The following is a 17,191-nucleotide window of genomic DNA, read 5'->3' on the forward strand; positions in this document are numbered from 1 at the left end:
GCAGACAAAAATTAAACAGCACAGGTGCAACCTTCGTGAAGTAGCAAACATGTCTTCCTTGCCTTCTTCCACCTGAAGGCCCACTTCATTAGGAAACAAGTGGCAATAAGTTGACGCAATTTCACTAAACGCGAAGAAGTTACGGCTTCTAAAATATGTCCCTGTCTAGAAAGTGTTAAAAAGCGAAGTATCCAATGCACTGGGACCATTTTATAAAATTCTCAAATGAGTAGTGTGATCCTGCGAGACAGTGATGTCTTGTGGGGAATATAGTGCGTGGATGGAGGAACGTGGCTTGGCAGACGAACGCAAGGGAAACTATAGGCTAGTCTGACGAACACGTAACCCACGCAAATAAAATCAGTACACAACATTAATACTTTTATCTTTTGTACCCAACATTGCTCTTAACGCACTTCCACGTCTGTGGCTGGGGGGAGAGGTGGGGGATTGGTGTTTTACGCCGAACCAGCAACAAAGGCTACATCACGGATAGGTAGCCAGTCCTGTAAACAGATGCCGCATGCAGAGAAAGAACAGCGTGCCTGAGACGAGAGCTGAACCCAGGACAGCCAACCCTCACTGTATTGGTGACAGGATGGGGGAGAAGCTCTTTTCTTCAGACCCCTACGGTGTTTTTAAGACTTAAAAAGGAAAGTAGTCTTGCTAGTTCTAAGCTGGATAGAAATACCTGCTACAAGCGTATGCCCGATCCAACAGTCATGAAAAAATATTTTTTTAAAGAATTTCCTTCTGCATTAGCTTCTCAAAATAAAAGACTGATTTAAGAAAAAATATCTACGCGAGTTCCCTCCTGTCATCTTAAGGCAGCAAGATAGAATACCTCGGCTCCTTAGCTAGCTAGGCAGCTGTAAGTGTGGGCTGGACGCAAAGTACAGAGGATTCCACAGGATTATCCTCCGATGGATTGGCTGCAGAGTGACTTTTTACCCTCCATTGTCAGTCTCTCCTCCGGTTCCTAGCTACGGCTCCTAGAGACTTAAGGAAGACGATGATCAACGCTAGAACCAGCCTCCATACGATAGCGTCATCGACCATAAATTGATATGTAAAGTGATGTGAGCTTGCCCATCAGGAAGGGATATGATGTTATTAAAGTGGACTTTATTATTTATTATTAAACTGTCATATAGTATCACACACCACAGTCGGAAATCGTTTTGGCGAAACCTAAATGTCAAATATTTCTGAAACGCCAACTTGCACACCGGGAAGAGGAAGCAAATTACTCACAAAACAATCAATAATTCCTCCCCCTCCCCCTTCTCCTCCACCACCCGGGGAAAAACCCCGTAGCCGTGGCGATCCAGTTTATTACCATTATCCTGCCGTCGTTTTCAGCGCCATTAACTCGACGCCGAAACAAACAGAAAGCACACAAAATCTAATCAGGAACTTCCAACTCTACCTTCCCGCTAAGCCCACCGCTGTCTGGCGACTTTCAACAAAATTATTCACTAAGCAGACGGTTAAGCGAGATCACTTCACCAAATTCTCTTCACTGTGCACTTGGTGGTCAAGCATGAAGGCGTCACAGGAAGGTAAATACAGGTGAGAGAGAGTGTGATGAGGTTAACTGTCGGATTGACTCTAACAAGTTCTAAGGGTCAGCGAAGGTGAAGTAGGAACAGGTAAAGGGCAAGGGTGTGGGTTACTGGAATGCGCGCATTAACGCGGTGTAAAAACATCAAGATGACGTTGGATAGTTTTACGCCTGGCGGCACTGCGACTATGTCGGGCATCGGCAGAATCTGGCGCAAAATTAGTTCCCAATGACTGGGTTTCATTCCCTTCAAAAGACAACGACAAATTATCCCCATTCCCAACCTTGAGTGAAGAGTTGTGTTTCGTCGACGAGCTACGAGCCTTTCAACGTTGACAATTTCGCCTGCGTTTCAAACAAAAAAGAGATAATAAACCTCATTTACAGCGACATCACAAAAATAGGCTGGCTGTCAACTTTTGCTTAACATGCCCTGGAAACCCTTGGACAGGCTGTGACTTTGAATGAAGTCAGACGCTAACAACATTGAGGTCAATATGCGTGTGCTCTCTCCAAGAAATTATATATTTATTGTGAGAAACTAATGACGCTGTCGATCCGGGAGCAACTTTTAACATAATTTCAATTTTTTTCTGCGGTTAGCCCTTAACCACGCTGTCACGGAGAGAGTCGCTGACCTCGTTCCCAGGTGCAAGCTGCTATGAGTGCGGAGAGTGCGCGGGGAAGGATGGATGTCGGCCAGCGACCAGCCTCACGCGCAAACCTGTGACGTAAAAAGGAGAATGACGTCGTGCTGCCGAGTGCGCAATGGATTGGAAGGACGTGCCGTCTGCTGCGAGGACGAGAGCGGTGAAAATAGCAGCAGTCGCCGTCGGTTGCATGTGTGTATTTTCGTGAAAAAGTACTTTTGTTTGTCTTATTTTTGTGCGTTTAAGAGGAATTTTATCTCTAATTTTATCATAGGGTATGAGCAAGTGACAGTCTGAAGTCAGCACTCACTCATATCGGAGCTATAGCAACCATGACAATCTAATCATACTCGCAGTCCATGAACAATATCTTGACAAATGGCGAGAATACCGTTTGCCTGCTGTACCGATTGTGACACATGCTTGCATAAGACGGAACTATGGGGAATTCATTACTGATTTACAGCTCTCTCTATTAGCCGCAAGTTTATCTCGCTCTACAACTGGTACTAGTGAACGAAACATGCTTTCAGATAAAATAGAAAAAAGAAATTGTTAGGACGTTTTCGTATTTTTTTCTTCCCGTGTTTTGACAGTTCTTAGTTGAATTTTCTGAAGTGTGCTTGGGACTTGCATGCAAATAAAGGAAAGGAAAAAAAGCCAAAATCTCCAGCAAGGAGAGGGCTCAAATCGAACAAACCGGGGACGACGACCCTTACAACAGGACACTATTTCGGACCAAATTAAAGTGATTTACAAATCCTAGAAAATTAGCGATATTTTAAAATCCTTCTCACAGCGGTTGTTGTCTTTACCTAAGTAGCTGCTGTCCCTACTCTCCTCTCCCCGCACGCACAAATAGCTAGTGTGCAGTGCATGCTGCAAGCCAGCCAAACCCGCCTGTTCAGGAAGAGGGGCGGGTGGTGGTGCGAGTTGCAACAAAATAAACACTGCCAATGTTCGCTGTATTGATGTATGGTAATTATAAACGGCCCTCAGATGAATCTGACGGTGCTAGCTGGTGTTCGATACAGCCAGCAAAAGAAAGAATAAAAACGCGCGATCATATCCAAATCGCATTGCAGCTTCCCTTCGTTTTTCCTGTTCTTTCTTTTATGTCACGAGCAGTTTCCGTGACGAAAGATCGATAACTCCGAGAGGAAGCACAGCGTTCGCTCGTCTCCCTTAACGCTTAAAGGAGGCTTGGGACGGTGCAGGGACTAGCTACTCTGCTATTGCAAAATCTTGAAATGTCACATTCCTCTATAGTTTTCTCGTTTTCTCTCTCTCTACTGTGTGTGTGTGCGCGCGCTTGCTTGCTCTGCGATAGTAGCTGTATTTGGGATGTGATGAGATGGCGCAGGGTGGTGTACGGCACTGGCTTTTTTGCCGATTCGCACCTGCGATCAACGAGCCGGTAACGGTGTACTACGTCACGTTGGTACATCATCCACAACACTGACAGCCGTCAACATCAATCAGCGAGACAGTTAAGGTTATTTGGACGTTGAAAGTCTGCATTTCTCGTAGTAGTTTTTCGGAACCACGAGAAATGCAGACTGTCAACGTCCGAATAATCTGATCTATCGCTCATTCTCTCTCGCTGACTGGTGTTGACTGCAGGCAATGCTGTGAATGGTGCACTAGCGTGACGTAGTACATTGTTACGGCGCTCGTTGATCGCAGGTGCGAATCGTAGTGGATAATTAACGGATGGGTTTAGGAGGCTGAGATTTACAGGTTAGTTTTGTACCGCTTACATCTACTGATATAAAAAAAAAACAACAACAACAACACATAAACCCAATTATGTCGGTCTTTAAGCAAACCTTTCAGACAAGAAATCCCTTGATTCGTTTGTGTATCAGTAGCAAAGGGTCTCGAGAAGGTGCTAAAAGGTCATGTGATCTCAGTGTGTCTGGCTCAATGCCATGTCGATGTGCACGTGCCATGTGATCGCTGACTGGTTAACGATGCTGGCTACAAAGGTAGTTTCTCCATTTGAGACAGAAAGTGAGGACAGGAGTGTTCTTCTTTAGTCCTGCTCACGTACAGGGTTAAACGGCTAACATTTCGAAGAACGAATTCTGCGTGGGCGCGCGCACACACACAGAGGTAGGAAAAATGGTGAAAGTCTGCGACAACAGTGGAATAGTCAAGAGAAGAAACCGGAGAGAAGGAAGCGGGATGGGAGTGAAGAGAAATTAGTCGCGTTGTCCTCTCTCAATAAGCCTCAGACTGTCAATCGCAGACTGGTCACTCAGACGTCCCTGCAATCCCAGGCTTTGTGTGCTTTACTTAAGTTGAAACTGAGGCTCAAAGTCCGTCCTGTCTTGCCAAACCTCTACGCCATAGGCAAAGAAGAAGAAGAAGAAAAAAAAGAAAACGTTTGAGTGGTGTCTGGCGGTGGAGACTAAAAGCTTTTCCCTAAATGGCCAACCTGACTCAAGGACGTCGCCAATGGTCAAACAATGCATTGGCCGTAACGATGGAGGCAATGGCGGTCGATAAAATCCGCCGAAATGGTCATTATACAACGTTTGCTGACAAGGAATTTCTCCGCAACGATCTGCTTGAAAGGGTGAGCATCTCCAGGCTGTTTTTAGAACGTCGGCACTTGGCGTGGTTTTCAAAGACGCGAGCTCACGCATTCGCCAGCCACGTGGGGATGAGCACCCAATTTGTCGCACCCGTCACATCTGGCCACACAGCCTGCTCACGGTCCAACTCCCTCCACCCAGCCGTCTTCCGGTACTCGGGGACAGTGGGGTAACGCGACATCCAAGCAAACTGAAAATTACTTCTTCTCACTCTTGTACCCTGGAGGACTCCGCAGCGAATCACTCCTCTTCACTTAATTTTTTTTTTTCATCTCTCCCTCTCTCTCATGTGCTCGCCGGCGAGCTTTGACAAGGAAATGAGTGGTGAGATAGGGGGAAGGGAACAGAGATTGGTTCAGCCTTCTGTCCACAGGCGCACTAGTGACACCTCCTGACAAACAAGCAAGCGCCACAAAACCACAGCACAGACAGTAAAGACTGAATCATCAGCTTGTTCCTAGCCAGTCTAATGCCGAAGTGCCAGCATACGCCTGTCGCGAGGGGGATTACGAAATCCTAGCCAACCCTTCCCAGGACTATACCCCAAGGACCGGGGTCACGGTAGATGGAGGTTTGTCGCTAGGCGCGTGCACATCTTGCTTACGCTTGCACCAGAGCAAAGTGGACCTCCAACGCCTCTGTCAGACCTGGAATGTTCTACAGAGATGCGATTCGTGGTGTCTGTCAGACCTGGAATGTTCTACACAGCTGCGATTCTTGGTGTCTGTCAAAACACTTGGCGAAGACATCAGCAGATCGTGACGAAATACAAAGACCCCACTCTCAACATTCCCTTCTAGCTTTTCGTCACATTCGCTTGACCTGTTCACTTTTGGCTCTTGGTTGCTGAATAGCAAACCACGCATCATACCTTGAGAGTAACTGCTTCTCTAATTTGCTTCAAATGACCTCATTTCCTACAGCACGCTAAATACCCGTTATTGCTATATCCGGTAAACATGGTGGTAATAACCAGGGGTCAGGTGTATAGCAGATATTTCTAGGCAGATAGTTAACAGCTCTCGGCAAAAATACTTAGATTTTGTGATTATTAACCGTCCAGATAGACCTACATAGCAAATGTCCATGAACACCTGCTTGCTGCGATTTCGTCCTTGTCTTACCTCCTCTCCAACACAACTCGTTTTAACACTATGCACAAAAATATTTTTCAAATTATATGTTTTAAAAAATCACAAATTTATCTGGCACGATTTAAAATTTACCATAACAATTTTTAATATCTTTAAATTCACGATTATTTTATTTTGTCCAAATTTGTTACATTTTTCCTTATATAACTTTTTTTAAAATATTAATTCGCAAGTAATTTGTTAGAAAGGAATTGTTACTTTCAGACTGATAATCTAAACATTTCAAGCAGTTAGTGTCAAGTGCAAGGCAATATACATATGAAAATGTAAAATGAGCCCGACTGCTCCTTTTAATTTTTATCCTTTATTCAGAACCTTAGCTCCTACAAACCTACCCACAAACCTACGCCTAATAATGTTATTTAAACAGTGAAATCGCTTCAGGGTTTAAGCGTGCCGTTTCACACGGGATTCACGACCATGCGCAAGCAATTTCTTGTGGCATTAAAAAAAAACAGCTGTATACGTTTTCACCTTAAAGCACCTAAAGGAACTCAAGCGGGGAAGCTAAAACTAACCAAAACAACTTTTAAAGGAAAAGAACGCCAAAAAAAAAGTTTCTGGTGGTGGTGGTTGTGTGGTGGCGGCCGTGGCGGATGTGGTGAAAGCTAAAAGGCGGGCCCTACTAAATTATTCCAGAAAACCTGGCTGCCTTGCTTATTCATTAGCAGTGGAAGAAAACAAGCGGCGGCTGCAGTGCCGTCTACCCGTCTACCCCTGCTCGGTGGGAGTTTCTCCTCGATCACCTGGGCCCAGGTGCGCTGTATGCCACAACGCTGTATATAGAAGCTAAAGCTGAGCAGAAAAACACGTGAGCTGTAACTAGTCCCCAACTTGCGCCTAGCGACGTGTTCTGCAATCGGGCCCTAATGTGTTCGCCTTGTACTTTTTTTCTGGCTGGGCCCTTGAGCCAAACGTTCAAGCAAAGTCCCTATATCAAGTCAGTTCACGGCTTGCCAATTTTCCTGCCGAAAAATAAATGTCGGTAAGTAATGATTGTGTTTTTAAAAGAGGTAAAAACTCTTCCGATGTCTGGGCCACGCTGAGGAAGACTTACACCCAGAAAAAAAAAAAAAATTGCAGGCGACAAGAGGGTGAGCACCCGATCTCTGCACCGCAGATCACAAACACCTGCTCACAACGAAATGATGTAAACTGACAATGCATTTCTGGAAGCGAACGATCAGAAAGGAAAATATAGGGACTACGTCTTACTCTAGAGTCTGTCTATCTAGTGTCAACGCTTCGATAGAGGAGGAAGGGTCAGCTGTGCAGGTTAGAACGGCGATCCCAGAGAGCTAGCAGGGTCGTGGGCAGGAACGAAGCAGCCAGACTCCAAGAAAACGACTACCAGGCTCTCGGACCCATGCGACACAACACAGCAAAGCCCCGACTTTATAATAGGCTTTTAAATACCTAACTAAACGTGAATAATAAGGTCACGTGTGACTACAATAAAGGCTAAATGGCTACAAACAGGTCTTAAAGTACCACACGTATGTTACGTTGTTAATCTAGACTGCAACCACCTCGTGGGTACAACAAACTACGTAGTGGTTCTGGGGCAATACGGTAGTTTGTTTTTCCTGTTTTGTGTCGAGTCAGCAAATGAGCTACATCACAGCGAGCTAGCCCAGCCATGCATACACGTGTCACATCCGTCCTCTCAAAAAATATTTATTTAGTGTTCATATGCTACTCGACACAGGCATATTTTGGCAAGCAGCATGGAATCTCTCCATACTTCACCATCATCCCCAAATTAGAGCATGTCAAGGCTAATGAGTTATGTGGCTGAGTACAACCCTCGTGGGACCAGTGCCATCAGCAGACAGCATAAGACTCACAATCCAACTGGTCACTGTTTATGTTCTCAATTCTTATTTACACCTTGCAACACGTAAAGCCAAGGCCGTAGTATCACGTGGTCTGATTACTACGCTGCTATTGGCAACAATAAGGTGTTTCTATAAACTATTATTCTGCGTTCATGACTGTTTCTCTCCTCCATATAGCCAAGTGCTTGAACTGTTGATGCTGAGGTCTGCGATCAGGTCTTCACTGCCATTCCTACTAGTATCGATGCTGCTCTCTGCTCAGCATCTCGCTACTGGAAGCATCATTGACAACGCAGCATCAGTTCCTTCTGTGCAGAGACTCTGTTACACAGCTTCGGAATTTTGGCCGCCTCTTCTAGCGAATCTTAGAGGTGTTGCTGCTGAAACAAAAGGCCGTGGACAAATAACTTCCTGTCTGGAGTTGGCCCAGCAAGACTACTGTAGGCGTCAGCCTGCAGCCATTCTCGCCACATGACTTGTCCATCCCATTTGAGACAGGACCCGCATGGCCCCAAGTGGGCAGATAAGTTCGCTCCACATCTCCTGATGCCAATCTTTCCTCTCCTCAATGAGGCTGTCTCCACCTTGGAAAACTTTAGCTTAGATGGTTTTAAGCACCAAGATGGCTAATGTCGGCCATTGGCCTGCTCAAGTCGTCCAGCTTTAGCATCGCATCTGAAAGCTTAGATAGCCAAGGCCTCTGAAGAGCCTAAAGAGTCTTCAATGACTAATCAATACGGTGTTACTTAACTAAACATGATACGCAAAAATTAAAAAAAAAAAAAGTCGGAAAATGCTGTGCTAAATAGTTATTGTCTTTCAATGGCAACAAGGACACAAAACCAAAAGATAACCGCCGACAATGCAACCACCCACACGATTTTAAGATTAATGACTTTTCATTCAAGTTTCAATTTCATATGAACTTTATACTATCAACAACTTATAATTGCCACCTGTCTGCTTACCTACCCCAACACAACCTTCATAAAAATGCACACTGATGCGCTTTGCAAACGCTTGGTTAATTGCAGTTATTTTAAAAAACAAACAAACAAAAAGCGCTGTAGAAGGCGTAACCGGTAAGTATGCTGAATGCTTCTACTGTGCCCTCAGCACTCATTAAGCGCAGCAACATCTGACGTTCAAACTACAGACAGTAACGGACGGGAAAAAGCTTTTCTGTGGATGATCCGAGGGCAGGGTGGACGCAAAGAGCTAAGCGTTTGAAAACTTCACGTCTGAGAACACTTGCGTTCCTGGTTCTTTAAATCCGTCTTTCTCGTAATTTTCAAAGAATCACGGCGAATTGTAAAACTTTCTAGACTGCAGGAGAAAACAATCCCGTCTTTCACACTCACTTTCCAGACTGTGGCCTCCCTTAATGAATCACTAATCAGACGTTCAACGCCACCATTACGATAGGGTTTGTTGGGTTGATGGTCATACGATCTTCCCCACCGTCTCTTGCTTTAATCTCCATGTCTGGACCTCGCGAAATTAATTCTCTTTCACCTCTTGCGCCCACATTGAACTGCCCTTCTCCATACGTCCTGCTCTCAAAATAAGTTTTCGTTGACCGCAATCTCCACAGATCCCACACGTCCCGCCGCAAAATCTCCCAGCGCCACTAAAACGATCGTGCATGATGGACTTCACTCTGGGCCACTACTACCCACAGCCTTCGCACACAGCCACATCTCGCCTGTCAGTTGCTGGCAACCAGTATGCTCCTCCCTCCTCTCCTCCCTCACGATCTCCCAAGCTTTTATCCTCCACGAGCCAGATTGTGGCACTGCATATTACATTGAACTTCAAACATGTGAAAGTTAGGAGGGATGCAAGATGTACGATGAAGGTATGCGTACAGGTTTGGAGTTTACACAACACTTTAATCAACAAACGTTGTAAATCAATATGGGTTTCATTTTCTGTTTGTTTTGACTGACGAGGATACAAAATGGTCCGCTATTTAGCTTCTAATAATAGACTTCTTTAAGATACAAGACATGGAAGTAGTCCCCCGTGAAACACCCAAGAAAGAACACACAACAGACAACGCCAGCAAAAAAAAAAAAAAAAAATCCTCGCATCAATTAAGGTCCTACCCTTAGGTATTTCACGCAGTCTTACTCTAGCCCATGCGACCGACCATTCTCCACTCACTCTTGAAGACATCAGTCCCGCTCTCTGTAACCACTGTTTCCCTCTGTCCATCTTTGCCGGCAAATCGTGCTGCTTGCCTCATCGCTGACACTATGGATGCCTCACCCTCTCCTTTCTTCTTTATTTCCATTTTATAAACCTTTTTGGAGTAGGACACGGCAACTGGAGCGACAGATGTGGGAGACAAGAAACCATTTCAATGCCGGCATACAACTTTCATGAGAAAGGGGAAGGATTCCTATTGTAATGCTAATATCTTCTGCGAGGTGGCGCGGGTATGGCGATATGTACCTGATAAAGCCCTATGAATCCTCCTGACATGTCTTCTTTTGTTTTCTTGATGAAGCGAATGCGGTTCCGTGGGAGACAAGGGCTGACTGAAGCTGATTGAGGTCACCCTCAGCAGAAACAACGGCCAGAGTGTGAAGATGGGTGAGCCTGGTGGAGCTAGCTGACGAAATGTTGTGTAGGTTAGTGATCTAAAGCAGTGGTTCTCAAAGTGTGGTCCGCGGACCACTAGTGGTCCACGGGCATAAGTCAGGTGGTCCGCAGCTGACAGTCGTCATATGTCAGCAAAGTGATGTTTAGAGTGATGCATTCCTCGCATTAACATTTTAATTACGAATAACGAGGTATAAGTAGTTTTATGTCAACTGATTACTATACTACTCTCACAAAAGGACATTTAGTTTTGAATTGTAATGAAACAAATGGGCCAATTTAAATTTGAAATTCATATTACAGAGTGATTTTTAGGCCATGGTGGTCCCCCATATTTTTTACTTAAGTAAAGTGGTCCGCGGTCCGAAATGCTTTGAGAACCACTGATCTAAAGGAACAGTTTAAGTTACTTGCAGTCACTTCTATGTTTCAGCGTCGCGGCTCTGACAAGAGGACCGTGTGTCAGTAGTTTAGATGACTGCTACACCTCAACTAGTGCTTAGCGATGTTCTGTGCATCTGACCCCGGACATCCTCGCCCCTGTAAAGGCCGCTCTAGATCTCAGTCCTTCTGTCTGGTGCTCTGGGGAAGAAGAAAAGAGCGATGATGCACAGGATAGTGCCTGAATCTGTGGGTCGGCTTAGCCTCAGACTGCAGGAATGCTGGTGCTAGGTAAAACTGAGGCAACTTTTCTTCCCTGCAGCTTATCGGGATCAGTGCAGATGCCGCGAGAACTGTCCATTTCGCGACATTTTCTACCGTAGATTAAGCAGCGCCACCATCAACGCGTTACAACAAGAAGGATTCAGAGCTGCCGTTTCTGTCTGCGTGCTGACAAGTGTTCACCATGGTTACATTTTCGTTCAAAAACAGTATACAGGCAGAGCGAACAGAAAACAAAAGCAGAAAGGGGCGGGGAACTCTACACCACGACCGTCTTTCTATTCATGGCTAAGTCGTCACCCTAGAAGCCATGCCTTTGAAATATTCTCTTTATAAACAACTCACGTTGCGTGATATCAAACATCCACGTCCGCTAAGCTGAATAAAGCAGTGTACAAAACTCGGGCTCAAAACACGCCTGCCTGGAAGCTGGCCACTCGTACATACTTCTGCCTGTGCAAAGGACTGATTCAACAGCCAGTCACGCCACGCCTGCTCCCACCACTACACCCTCTCCAGTCCGCCGGTCGATTCGTCCTCAATGGTCTGCACTCTTCGATTTCCTCCCTCTTTCCTCCACTCCACCTACTCCTCCCACGCCTGACAAGGACGCAACCACTACAGTCGAATGCCGGAATTTGTGTAATCCCACTTTCCAGTCATTGCAAGTCTTCACCCCAGAAATAAATATCAATTATGTTCAAAGCTTCGCTAGCTTTGGGTCTGGGAGTGATAAGAGCCCCTCTAACCCTTTACTTGGCTGTAGAAATCACTAGCATTGTTCTAGATTTTGTACGCACGTACACACGTGCATGATGAGAACGGAAATCAATACAGATTTTGAAGCGGGGAAAAAAATAGTACTTGTTTAAACAAAATCCGAGAGACGTTCAAACACGCATAAGGCAGAATAAGAGAGAAAGAGGAAGAAATAGTAAAAAAAAAAAAAAAAAGAGGTGTCAAGGGTGAGAGAATGAGAGAACGAAGGAGGATGGGGGAGGGGAGGAAAATGAGAAACTAATGTCGCATTCTGCCTTGACTTACTAGCCCGTGAGCACGGAGTCCATGGGCCGGCTGGCCACGGCCGAGTTCATGTCCAATGCCCTGGTGAAGAGCCCAGGGGTTCACTCCCTGCCGAAAACGCATGACAATATTTTTAAAGGACATAATGCTACCTCTGAAGTAAATGAAGCTGTATTAACCAAGGAACAGTCTGGATTTTTTTTTCACTTTATGTGTGATTGCTGCCACGGTTGTACTTGTATCCAGAAATGATGTGTGCATACAGTTGCTGTAGAGGCGATCTGTAACTTGTACGTCAGGTCTGGCAAACACCGAATACTTCAAAATAATAAGAAGAAAAATAATAACGAAGGAGGGGGAGGAGAAGCGGCGACGTGGGGACGGAAAATGTGAAGGAGGTGACCGCTGTGTGGACTGCAGGGTGGAAAAGCGGGCTCGAACGACACGGTTGCTTGTCACGTGCATCGCGTGATGTCGCGATTACGGGGCAATGCACAAGAACCGCTGGCATGCTACCATCGCCATCACATGCACTTGTAATCCCAACATCCAATTTCATTCCCCTGTAGGCCATACAAGTCATCCAAGTGTTTTATATGCGGACGCGCGCGCACACACATGAACTCTCTCTCTGAGAAAAGAATTCACACATTAATAGAGCCGAAACAACTAAGCAGACGAAAAGAAACAGCTGCCACTACAATCTTGTTTGACATTTTGGCACCTGAAAACAATGCTCTGCTCTACAGACAGAGCTGCTGGCTGAACTTACGTACTTCTGTATCCTCGATATAACAGAATCCTCGACAACCCTTCTAGAAGCTGGACAATACACCCTGAGATTTGAAGTGACATGCTCTTTTTACAGTGCATGCTAGAACCTACTAAGCACTTATTAATACTGGAAAAGTGGAGTTCCAGTCACAACTTTAAAATGCGCACTGAAATGCAGGTAGTGTAAGGTCACAGGAATGTCCTATGTAACGCGCACTAATAACCGCCTAGCGACTGTCCATGATGCACGTGACGGTGACTCATGGAAGTGTATAAGGCGCTGAAAGACTCTCCAAGTCAGGAGACTGTAATGCACATGTTCTAATATCTCTTGCTTCCCAGAAAGCCAGCACAGCACAAGCAATGCAGATAACAGACAATAAGGTAAAGGGTGCTAGAATCTAGTTTTGGCAGCGGTAGCGAACTGCGAGTGGTCCATGGCGCAGCTTAACCATCTCCTTCCGCCGCCTTCACCTTGAATCAATGAATCATGCCCCCTTTTTATTTTAATTGCTGCAACTACCTCTTCCTGAACTCGACTCTGCAAAGAAGAACTTCAGACGACATCAGCAGAAAGAGAGGTTTGTTCCGACGACCGAACAACCATCCTGGACACCGTCCATGATGCTGACCTTATTGTTCTCCACTACTATAGATGGTGGTGCTGGCAAACAAACACTGCTGTGTACCTGCGTGCGCGTGGACACGTCCTCTTCTGAGCAAACGCTCTGCGCCTGTCGAGTGGATGACATGGGGCGACAAGCACAGACTTGAGCAGAATGATCTCGACTATATGTCGTTCATGTAACCAGACATCTTGATTGTATTCTCTGTGGACCTCAACGTGTCCAACGTGAACTCCGTTTTGGGTGCCACGAAACTCGTTTGATTACAAATTATTTTCTTGAATACAGAATAGGTTCTGTGAAAAAAAAAAGAGGCGTGTGATAAAGCGAAACGATGTCAGTAACCTCTGAGAAGAACTAGAACGCTAGATCTTCGTGTCCTGAGGAGGCCAGTTCCTGCCCATGTGCACGGTGTGCTCTGTCGTTGGTCGTGCCGTTGCTCGTTCCTGACGAACTCCACAGTGCTGATGTCAGACGAGGGTGGGGGGGAAATTTGAAGTTTAACGCCGAGCAAGCAGCTAAAGCTAGATCACAGCAAGGCCTGTAAACAGATGCCACATGCAGAGAAAAAACAGCGTGCCCGAGACAAGAGCTGAGCCCAGGACAGCCAACCTTCACTGTATTGGTGACAGGCGCTAGCCGTTTCACCACAGGACCGCCCCCTGATGCCAGACGAAAGCACGTGTCTGCAGGAACGTGGCGTCACGTGGCACAGTCACCCACTCTCGCCTGCTGGCCGGTGACTACCAGCATCATGCGGGTTGGACGTGAGGAGGTCATCACGTGCTCTTACAGTCTCTTATCACCCTCCACCCAGACTTCCCTCCTGCAGGCTATGATACACGATATTCATGGAACCACACTGTGCAATCAGTGCCGATATACTGCACACAACCTTCCTCAAAAACATTTTCTTCTGCTTTAAAAAAACGGATCTTATGGTTATTTTAATTTCAAAGGGTAATGCACATGTTCGCTGACAAAAACTAATCAGGAAGGCTATAAAGTGGGTAGTGGGGAGGTGAAGTAGGCATTTCGGGAAGGAGGAGTGCGGACTGGATGTTGGGCGAACACAGAGCCGAACACAACTTGTTGCGTCACGCGGTGTGAGACGGGCTTCACGCATGGCCTCGCTTTTCCTCCCCTGTGGATCACCCCCCGCCACGACTCCTCGCCAACTCCCCCCCCCCCCCATCCCACCTAACGTCTACTCCTTCACCAAAACGCACGCAGTTTCCTCTACGATAATCGTTACAAGATATTCGCTTGATTGAAAAAGTTGGCATCTAGTACTGCATGGATGTAGGCACATAAGCCAACTGAAGAAGGGTAAGGAGAGCAAATAATATTAAAAGCTTGCGAACACAGTTGCAGCAACAATAACAACCAAAAATGCCCCGAAACAAACAAATAATGCACACCCCTTTAAGAAGCCGGAATTTTTCTTTGCGTATGCCCCGGGCAGCGACTATTACTAAAAACGGTCGAGAGTACATTTCAACGCGGAATATGGATGTGATGCTGTTGACGTATAAGAACAAAACTCAGGTTGATGGATGTTTGACGCAAGCTCTGTGGGGAGGTAGCGCGCCATGCGCTTATGATTATTTCTCATGCGAAGAAACCTTGCCTGTGGCGTTTACTGCACAAAAGCACAGCGCCTCCAAGTAAGGGTACGGCGTTACCGACCTATCACAATACTGTATAATAGGAATTATATGGCCAGAGACACGAAGGGGCGGGCGATGACAAAAGCCAGTGCTAACAAAGGAACATGCAATCAAACTCCAGCGCTTATTATTTGGGATATTCATCGTAACATTAGGGCAGTCTCGTCTGTCCTACATATGGTTCTCTGAGGCACAAAAGGGTCTCGCAAATGCCCCCAGCGATGCAAAAAATATACGTAACCGAAATCTGTTGTCATTAAAACGATCACAAAATAAAATTATGGGTTCGGTGCGTTTGTTGTCTAGGTGACCCCAAAAGCAAAAAGAAAATAATGAACTAAAACAAACTGGTTTAAAAAATGCTGAAAAAAGTGAAATAATAAGAATGGTAGATAAAAATTTGCAGCAAAAATCATGAGATATAAGGTATCTGTTGCAACTGTCATCAGCAAAGAAGCAAAAATGAAGATAAATGTGCCAAGCATGAACGCAGCATTCAAAGGATTATGGAAAAACCCATGTAAAATATTACAAAATCACAAAATTAAATAAAGAAAAAGCCGTGAAAGTCTGTCAGTGCATGTCCTGTAAATTAGTCATGCAATGCGAGACTAACTCCTGCTGAGGAGAGATATACCAGATGATCATAAACTTTCAGCACACAGTGCTTGCAAAAAAAGTGCTTCAACCACCTCTCCCAGCAATTACACACAATGGGAGAGATATTTTGCTACAAATCGCAGAGAAACCATAGAATTTCAAAAATGTCTTACCTTGTTGCCGCCGCTGCTGCTACTGCTGTCTGTGGTGGTGGTGGTGGCATTGGAATTGATTGAAGTAAGGGATCCTCGTCTCTCTAGGTTCATTTCTTCTAAAGATGTGGAATCACTTTCCAAATCTCTGCAAAAGTGCAAGGTGGTTTCAGACTTTCTTCCTGCAGTGTTTTATTACCATGATCAGCTGTCACACAGCAAATAAACTCTGAGGACACTAACAGAAAATTTCAAATCAATGCATAATTTAATGGGGTGATTGAAAGTGTTGTAGTCATGTACAAACATTAAAAATTTTTGAAAAATATATAAAAAGACTACAGCGAAAGCTTCTGCCAAATAATAATACTCAGCACCTAATTTTGTGTAACAGAATTTACATAAATGGTAGATTCTCAAAGACGAAATATCCCACAGCCAAGACTATTCTACAAAGTTTAGTCTCTTTTTGTTAGGGAAGGTCATAAAATCCTCAGCCATTTCCTTACTCAAATTTTCTCTGCAGTCATAATTTAGAGAAATGAGACAATGATTACCTGCTGACACGACTAGGGTTGAACATTTTGGGAGGAGGCTTAAACATAGTAGGCTGCTTGTCTTTGAGGGCATCATGCATGTAAAGGATACGCTCCTGGATCAACTCTCTCATCTTTTTCACCCACACCTGCTTTGTTTCCAAGCTTGATGCCTGTAAGACAAAACAGGTTACAGATAAATAAACAAGAAAGGCTGTATTCAAGCAAACTAAAGATTTTGTAATTGTTAAATATATTTTTTCATGATATCAGGAATTTTTCAGTGATACTTTCTTAAGATAAAAGAAATAAAACATGAGTATCTGCTGATAAAGGCAAGATAAAGTGCAGAGCTTAAATCTCCCATCTTACCATTCCCATGATGCAAAACTGAAAGCCTGTGATTAGACAGTTTCTACGAGTCCGGAAACCCTTACAACCTATAAGAATTTCTTACCTTGAGAATAATTCTGTAGTCTGAAATGGGGGCCCGCCCCGTCCACAGAGCAAACTTACTCTCATCACCTTCTATATGTTCTGTAATGTTGATTTCTGAGATCTGTAAAATAGAGAAGTTGTAAAGCTAAGAAATTACAAGGGTGGATGACATGAATGTAAAGACTGTAATACTTCTGACTTTGCTGAGAACTTAAAAAAGGAGCTCTGATTATTAATTTTTGAAAAATATTTCTAGATTAGCTTCTTGGAACAATTTTAAGCTGTTAGAAATAAAT

General features: G+C 44.9%; 1 protein-coding gene and 1 long non-coding RNA gene across 6 annotated transcripts in view; one reads left to right on the forward strand and one right to left on the reverse strand.

Annotated features, from left to right (window-relative positions):
• The window catches only part of LOC112565205 (triple functional domain protein-like), a 121,287-nt gene that overhangs the window by 59,506 nt on the left and 44,590 nt on the right, over positions 1 to 17,191 (reverse strand). For 3 of the 4 annotated variants that reach the window (XM_025240555.1, XM_025240546.1, XM_025240538.1), the window contains 4 exons: positions 16,915 to 17,016; positions 16,479 to 16,630; positions 15,943 to 16,069; positions 12,121 to 12,207 (listed from right to left, as the gene is read on the reverse strand). In XM_025240555.1, the coding sequence (XP_025096340.1) occupies positions 12,121 to 12,207; positions 15,943 to 16,069; positions 16,479 to 16,630; positions 16,915 to 17,016 (468 nt within the window). The remainder of the gene's footprint in view (positions 1 to 12,120; positions 12,208 to 15,942; positions 16,070 to 16,478; positions 16,631 to 16,914; positions 17,017 to 17,191) is intronic. The other variant, XM_025240564.1, reaches the window with a different exon arrangement.
• LOC112565249 lies at positions 1,366 to 12,091 on the forward strand. 2 transcript variants are annotated; one of them, XR_003099374.1, is made up of 4 exons: positions 1,366 to 1,562; positions 2,168 to 2,406; positions 10,319 to 10,404; positions 10,847 to 12,091. It is a non-coding gene; the product is annotated as an uncharacterized LOC112565249 (long non-coding RNA). The 2 variants fall into 2 exon arrangements; XR_003099373.1 differs by lacking the exon at positions 10,847 to 12,091 and having other exon boundaries at positions 10,319 to 10,561.

This window comes from Pomacea canaliculata, linkage group LG1 (assembly GCF_003073045.1).
Source record: "Pomacea canaliculata isolate SZHN2017 linkage group LG1, ASM307304v1, whole genome shotgun sequence".
NCBI lineage: Eukaryota > Metazoa > Mollusca > Gastropoda > Architaenioglossa > Ampullariidae > Pomacea > Pomacea canaliculata.